This window comes from Ruditapes philippinarum, unplaced genomic scaffold (genome assembly GCF_026571515.1).
Source record: "Ruditapes philippinarum isolate M1 unplaced genomic scaffold, ASM2657151v2 ctg3099_1_1_1_1, whole genome shotgun sequence".
NCBI lineage: Eukaryota > Metazoa > Mollusca > Bivalvia > Venerida > Veneridae > Ruditapes > Ruditapes philippinarum.
Genome location: NW_026856147.1, coordinates 44,041 through 52,282, shown reverse-complemented (window position 1 = coordinate 52,282; position 8,242 = coordinate 44,041). Strand labels below are relative to the sequence as shown.

Genomic DNA, 8,242 nt, shown 5'->3' with positions numbered 1-8,242 from the left:
TGTGTTTAGGTTAGCAATAAAATACTGATAACACACACAGGCACGAGTATCGGACCTGGGATGAAAATATATGACCAGATTGATAATAAAACCTGTGTTTATCTTAAAAGTGTCAAAAAACCAAAAAAGAAATGTAAAAAATGACCCCCTTTAAAATATACTATAAGTTAAGAGAAGGCCGGAAACTCCAGATTCGAGCCTACGAGCAAGGGATTCATTTCCCGAGCCGTTGTGAAAACAATTGGCCAGACAATTAAAAAAGACTTTTATCACTATTTCACGTTTGTATTAAGCTTCCAAATGAGACCGACTCCAAGTCTCTAGCCCTTCCCGTTCATGAAATATCTATCGGGAAACGAGCGAATTCGTGCTAAAAATCCTTGGTAGACAGAATTGCGGCACAACGATTCGGTACGTAAACATAGACTAATACATGTTTGTCAGCTGAGTACGGGTCAAATCACTTGAATTTACTAAATAATATTACTAAATACATTAAGTTGGACCACTTTAATAACTCCTGATTGCTTTATCTTTGCTTTACCTTCCCATATAAATTTATAAAATAAGTCATTAAGTATTTTCAAAAATGCTGAATTAGGTGTTGGTAAACTTGTAAAACCATGAGCGAATAAAGGAATGAGTAATGACTTAACAACAGTATTTTTTCCTATTGGTGTTAACATTCTTTTTTCCAGTATACTATACCTGTATACTATTTTTAACTTTCTGAAGTTTTTCATTAATATTTAACTCTACGTTTTTTTTCTAAATCAACATCAAATATCAAACCTAACAAATTAAACTGTGTATCACCCCATGTTAATTTTCATTTTGTCTTATTAGATCTTGTACTATATTTAAGAGAGCCTATCCAAATAACTTTAGTTTTATCAAAATGTACTTTTAATCCTGAAATTTCTGAAAACGTATTTACATTTACAGTTGGACACTACGCTTTCCTCTTTTGATTACATCTGACGGGCCAAGTGGGAGACTATATGATGGACAGTTCTTAAAGCCCTTTGGGACTGAATTGCCTTAATGTTTGTCTTCTGTCTTGCTTCGTCGGGCCCTTGTAGGTGAATTTCTTGTTGCTCTGTCTTCCTTTAAGACATCGATTACTTTTGTTATGGTCATTGGGTTTACTTTTATATGTTTCTACATGATCATTTTGGTGTTTTACTTATTTAACCTTTTGTAACCATAACAACTGTTAGAATTTCACTTGGCGGGGATTCATTTTATTTACACTGTCTCGTTTATAGGAACATGGTGGGGCTAAGAGCGAGGTTTGGTGCACCATTAACCGGTTTAAACTCCCCAGTAGTCATTATTATGCTGCTGACCGTTCCAAGGCGGCGCCCCTCTGTGTTCCTCAGATGTATGTCTATGTTGTTTTATACTGTTTTGGTGACACTTTTGCTCTTGTCTCTTGTTGTTTCTCGTCTACGGTAAGTATCTTCCCTTTGTCCCTGGTTTGTTATTTGTGCCGTGTGGCGGCTGTAAAAAGTCTCCCCGTACATTTAATCAATGATGTTATATTTTCGATCCTTGTAGATCGTTCAGCACGACATTATTGTTGTGCTTGTGGTACTTTTAGTTTCAACTTTTCGGCATTTTCTAGTTGGGTGGTTCCAATATTCCTACTTGAATAATGTTGAATCACCCTTAGGATATGTTGCCTGCTTTTTAAATTTGTCTTTTGACTTCTTATCTGTGATACGCAGGCTTCATAACCTCTGATCCCCTTTCAAAATTCTATTGCATTTAGTTCCGCCCATTGTTTTCTCGTTTAGGGCACACGCTTTTTATTACTTGGGGACCATACGCCGCTTTTCATGGAATGGCACGGAAGTGTCACATTGAAGGTTCCATGATAACCGCCGTATGAACACATCTGCGGATGTTTCTAGATTCAAAATTCTACCATTTCATGTTTAAATGTTGAATTCTGCTTAAGCCGGTGCTAGGGGGCGTGGACGGTAATTTGCACTTTCCAGTACCGTCCATGAACAGGCTCAATCAAACCGAGCCTGCAACATTTTCAATTTTGCCGTGTTGGGCTTTCTTTAGGGATTCTTTATTTATCTATTTTATATTAATTTTATTCCCCCCCCCCCCCTTCCCCGTGTCTCATGTCCCCTTCCCCTGTGCCTTTTGACATTGTGGGCCTTATATTAAATCATTTATTTGTTTTGTTTTATTTCCTTATAAGTTACTTATTATGTATTCTGATGTGGTGGTTTGCCTGCCCGTGCTCTGCATTGCGCCCTGTCCTGTTTTTCTTTGGGGTCCTCCTGGGCTTCTTGCCGCTGGCGCTTGTTGCTGGGTCGGGTGGGGGCTGCGTTCATTGAATGCCGCCTTTCCTTGTCGATCTTGTTTATCATATTTTAATATCTTTCAAATAGTATAAAAGGACTTTTCTGATCCATCTAGCAAAAGTAAAGTATCATCAGCAAATTGTGTAATTTTATATCCCCCCATCTATATTTATACCTTTAACATCTTTACATTTTCTTATTTTTGTTGCTAAAATCTCTGCACATAAAATGAAAATATAAGGTGAAATAGGATCGCCTTGTCTTCAACCTCGTTTAACTTTGAAAAAGTTTGATAAAACTCCATTTAAAATAACACAAGTTTCAGTATTATATAAAAATAAAGATATCCATTTTTTAAACATAGGACCAACGTGAAAAAGTTATAAACATTTCTCTTTAAATGTAAAAGATAAAGTATCAAACGCTTTTTCAAAATCTATCATCATTACTAAACCTGGTATATCATTATCCTCAGCATATTTAATAATATCATACAATAATCGAAGATTCTCACCAATATATCTATTTTTAACAAATCCTGTCGGGTCTTTTGAAACTAAAATATCTAAAACAAATTTAAGTCTATTTTTTGTCTTTTGGAATGCATGTTATTGGTCCTACAGTATAAGCAAAATTTATAGCTTTCACAACAAAATGTCCTATTCTATTCCAACATATTCTTAAAAAATTTTGCTGTAAATCCGTCACAACCTTGGCTTTTATCATTGCTCATACTTTTTAATGTAAAAGAAACTTCATCACATGAAAGTAGACCTTCAAGATCCAATGCTTCATTTTGAGACAACTAGGTAACTTTACAATTTTCTAATTCCATAACAATTTTAGATTCTTCAGTTATATCAACATTTTTATATAAATTTTCATAATAACTACATGTCCTTGTAAGAATATCTTTCTTGTTATAATATGTTGAAGCATATGTAGGATTATGATAATCTGAACTTTGAACAAATGACTATACTAACATTAATGATTAACATTAAGGTAGACCATGGGTAATGGGCACCATAAGGAACTGTAAAATTGACAATATAGGACAGTTATATGTCTTCAAGGTCACCTGTATGCAAACTTTAAATAAAATTTACCGTGTGGTTTATGAGTTATGGATATATTTCTGAACTAAGACTTTGCCATAAGAAGGGCTTATTTTCAGAAATAAGGAAACTGTAAATAATCTGTAATATCATCATGATAAAAAATGTTTTTCTATTGCTCATTGTTAAGAAACAAATAATAACATTCAGATAACACATTACACAAGCAAAATGTTTGTTTCTAAACAAAATGTTCTTAATATGTATAAAAATGTTACCCTACCCCACCCGCTTTTAACACTAATTTTACCATTTCCCTATCTAAAATGCCTTATTCAAAATATCCCTAAAATTTATCGAAATAAGGGTCTGTTTTCAAAGTTTGTCTAAATTTTTTCAAAGGTATATTAGTTGATCATGCGAAATATAAAATACTTTTACCGTGCAGTTTTAATTTTATCGAACTTTGAAAATATCTGGTATCATATTTGCTATAAATTTGGCAGAATTAAGCAAAAAAAAATACCTAAAATAATTATATAATTTAAATCAAACTTTTTTTTTCTACCATAAGGGATCAGAGAGATACATAAATAATGTTTAAAAGAAAAAAAGAAAGAAAAAAAAGTTGCCCCTTCCGGGGTTTGAACCCAATTTCAATGTAGTTTACTGTCACAAAGTGAAAGTACATTTGTAAAATATTGCATTATATTTTCACGCCGAACCTCATTTTTACTCTATATTCATTGATGTGAGATTGCATCATCTTTTGTTCAATTTAGAGTTTTCGGGTGAAATTATTATTTAGAGTATTTTTATGGTTTGCATAAATTTCCATGTATCAATTTAAACATTTTGCCGTTTATTTCACAAAAATCCTTTCAGTAATAAGAAAGTTACATTTTTGTTTTATGAACCAGATATATGTATTATGTCTGTATTTGAAGGACGGGCCTTTATTTCACATAACTATTTTTCCCGCCGTCCCAGCTTTATTTCGTGCAAATCGATTTTTCATGTTTTGCACGATCTGTTTTCCCGCTCAGTACTAAGTAGTTTGCTATATATTGACTGAATTTTAAGTGACATATTGCAATGCACTGGACGTTATACAGGTCACTATGACGGTGACAGACAAATTATATTTGTCATAAAATTACAGCTTGTACAAGGTAAATTTAATTTTCTAGTGATTTTGTTTCATAAATTTTTGCTATTTCGTAAAATACTATTTTCTATTAGAATTATAGTTTATTTGATTCAGGTTTAGTTATTTGGCAGTAATTTATTGTTTTCTAAATTTTTGCAGATTAAATTTTAAAAGCTCTTTTTATTCTAGTGTTTCGCTATTGCAAATTTATACCGAGACATGTTAATTGATGTATGTTAATTGAAGTTTTAATTATATTGTAATTGTATAGGAGCCATGAATATTTTATAGATATATATATATCTATTCATAAATAATTTATTATGGTAATACCGTATTTGTGTAACTTTATGTAAAATGCTGCAGTATCGTAATGATTTGTTTCAATCAATTTAATTTACGTTATCATCTTACTTCATTTCATTTATCATCAGTTTTTTTGTTATAAGTAAATACAACGTATCAAAACTAACGTATCTCTAGAGAAGGATCTTCAGTGGCATGATTTTGGAAGACGTTTATTTATTGGTGGTTATTATGTGGCGTATTTTTGACTATATTTGCAACGCAGTATTATGCGGATGTGATTGAATTTTTGTTCCACGGAATGTATGGTGTACTATAGTGGACATTTTGTTTATTCAAAGAAGCACGTTATTTTATTGGAAACCGACAAAGGTCGAGTCTTTTCCAAGGGACTTTATTATACCCTTATGTTTGATTATCATGGAACTTATCATGTTTTATACTTTGTAGCTTCTTATTTGAGGACACACCCGAAGATGACACGGGCCCTCCACACGTATGTCCATGGCTAAAGGGTGACGCATGCCCTTGTTCAGGATCCTATCAACTGTGCCAACACTGTAGGAAGTACAGTTACACTTGATAAGATTTTATACAAGACGCCCGCCATTGTGACGAATTTTGTTCAACAACGCCACCACTTTATTGATACATCATGACAGAAACTTTACGGGAGAAATAGACTGAGATACGTTGATAGTGTTTGTTTGTGCAGTGACTTATCATAGTAGTTTATCATATACAATCATTTTTCATTTATAAATATTCATTTCTGTAAATAAATTTGTATATATTTTTCCGTACTGAGTTGTTGGTTGTTTGAGATAGCAATTGTGGTCGGCCTGGTATCCCATCGTAGTCCCTATTGTGACATTTGGTGACCTCGACGTGATTGGATACCGGTTGACTATAGTTGTTATCTGAAACAAACCACACTCATTTTACTGCAGCTAGGTTATATAGCTAACACTAGAAACTTTGGTTTTTATTTTAAGTAAAAAGTTTTATTTACAATTAAAAGTTAAATTTAGTTTACTTAAAGGTAGTTAAATTTTGTATCACTTTTAATTATTTTTTTTTTTATATTTCGTGTGATTATAATTTCTTAACATTTTCAGATTGATACCGTGACAAATGAAACGGACTTGTGTGTGTGACAGCTATCCAGCTGAGAGGTTATAACAGCCACACAGACCCGACTGTGGACGTTTGGACGTTTAGGGTGAGTTCGTTCCATTTTCCTCCTTTTAGGTGTCACTTTATGATGAGACCACCAGTTTTGTAATCTGAAAGTGACCTTTCGGTAAAACACCGGAAGTACATATATACACACATATACTCTGCAATGTAAGGTACTACCCGCCTTGTGTACTTTTTCTAGATAAAGAAACTGTGTCTGTTATCTAGGTGAACATTTAATTTATTGTGTCATTTACAATTTTACTTTGTGTTTACTTTGTGTCTGTAGTATATTGAAACTGGCCATATGCCTTTATATTTTTGCACTGTGGGGTAAGTGCTACGCGACATTGAGTTTTTGGTCGTAGTTTGGACTTTGAAGTTTAAAGTATTTTGAACAGTTTTAAATATTGCCTACTGTCTACTGTACACTTAAGATTATTATTATACAACCTTAGTGAGATACTTAGATGAGTTTGAAACTTAGTGTTTGTAGTGGTGAGGTATAGTGTTTAGAATAAATGATACATTGTTTATTTTAGTACTGTGTACAGTGAAGGTACATTTTGATTATAGCGCTAGAGTGATAAATGCGTTTAATTATATGGTGTTACACTGAAGTGTAGTGTTATAGTGCACCGTGATTGCACTTAGTGAATATAGCGTTTTGTGATTTAAGGGTTGTAGTGTTACCCTTTAATGATACTTTGATATCATTGTTCTACCTCACGGTAAAGATTTTACTTGTATCCTAAATTGTTGTTGTAGTAGTGTTACAGTGTAGGAAATATACATAATAAGTCAAGATGACTAGTGTAAATGAGTTGATGAAGGTAGGTCAGGAGTTAGGGTATACAGATGAGGCTTTGAGAAACTTTGTTAAAGAGGAGCAAGCAAGGGAGCGTGAAGAAAGACATAGTAGGTTAGAAGCTGAGAAGGAACGTTTTGAAGCTGAGAAGGAACGTTTAGAAGCTGAGAAGGATAGGTTAGAATTAGAAGCTAGGTTAGCAAAAGAGAAGTTAGAAGCTGAGAAGGAACGTTTAGAAGCTGAGAAGGATAGGTTAGAATTAGAAGCTAGGTTAGCAAAAGAGAAGTTAGATTATGAGTTTAAGATTTCTAGGGAGAAGTTAGAAATAGAGATAGGAATGGAAAAAGAGAAGTTAAGTAATGAGGCTAGGGTTGCAAAGGAGAAGTTAGATTATGGTCGTCAGTTAGAAAGAGAGAAGGAGGAAGCAGAAACTAGGAAGTTAGATACAGAACATAAGATGAAGATAGAGTTAGATATGTTAGGTAAGAAGAGTGTAGGTAAGGTTAAGGTTAAGATGACTCCATTTGACGAAAAGATTGATTCTATGGATGCGTATTTGAATGTTTATGAAACTTTTGCGTCTGCTCAGAATTGGGAACATGAAATGTGGTCACTAAACTTACCGTTTCTGTTAAAAGGTACTGCTAGGGAGGTATTTGATAGGCTTCCATTAGAAGATAGGACGGATTATGATAAGCTGAAAGATGCTTTGTTAAGGCAGTTTGAGTTGACTGATGATGGGTATAAGAAGAAGTTTAGGACTGAAAGGCCCCGTGAAAAATGAGACTTTTTGTTATGTTCCTAGCTAGAATTTCTAGATACTTAGATGGTTGGCTAAGATTGAGTAAGGTGGAGAAGACTTATGAAAAGTTGTTAGACTTCATAGTAAGGGATCAATTTTTAGATATCTGCAATAGAGAACTATATCAGAACCTTAGTAGTAAGAAGTTGTTTTCAGCCAGTGAAGTAGCGGAAGATGCAGATTTGTTTGCCAAGACTAGAGGAGGTCCGAAGTATGTAGTGAATCATGGAATTAAAGAAAGAGCTAAGCCTTATGCACTGCCGAGTAGACCTGTAGATAGAAATCAAGGTAGTAGTTATCGTATGCAAAGAGGTAACGATAGACTAGTAAATAGAGGTAGAGCATCTCAGCAGTATGAAGGTTATAAATGCACATATTGTGGTCGTTTAGGGCATACAGCATTTTTCTGTAGAAATAAGGCTACAAATAAAGCTAACGCAGTGGAAGACATAGAACCGAACTCAATGAATCCAAGGTAAGAATGATAATAGTTATCAGGGGTAATAAGAAGGCGAGGAGGTTTATAGAGGTAGGAGTAGAGGTAGAGGAAGAAATAGAGATGCAGATTCGAAAAATTTCGATGCCGAGATCAGATAGTGGTAGTAGTTTGATAGA

The 8,242-nt window shown here is 33.8% G+C and overlaps 1 protein-coding gene across 1 annotated transcript; it reads left to right on the top strand.

Moving 5' to 3' along the window:
* The first annotated feature begins 4,056 nt into the window (after positions 1 to 4,056).
* LOC132745579 (uncharacterized abhydrolase domain-containing protein DDB_G0269086-like) lies at positions 4,057 to 7,609 on the top strand. Its single transcript, XM_060734527.1, has 2 exons — positions 4,057 to 4,554; positions 5,289 to 7,609. The coding sequence occupies exon 2, from the start codon at positions 6,824 to 6,826 to the stop codon at positions 7,607 to 7,609; it is 786 nt and encodes a 261-aa protein (XP_060590510.1). The 5' UTR covers positions 4,057 to 4,554; positions 5,289 to 6,823.
* The last annotated feature ends 633 nt before the right edge of the window (positions 7,610 to 8,242 follow it).

What these genes read in the sequence shown, in the direction of transcription:
- LOC132745579 (XM_060734527.1), top strand. Translation starts at nt 6,824, where the DNA reads ATGACTAGTGTAAATGAGTTGATGAAGGTAGGTCAGGAGTTAGGGTAT.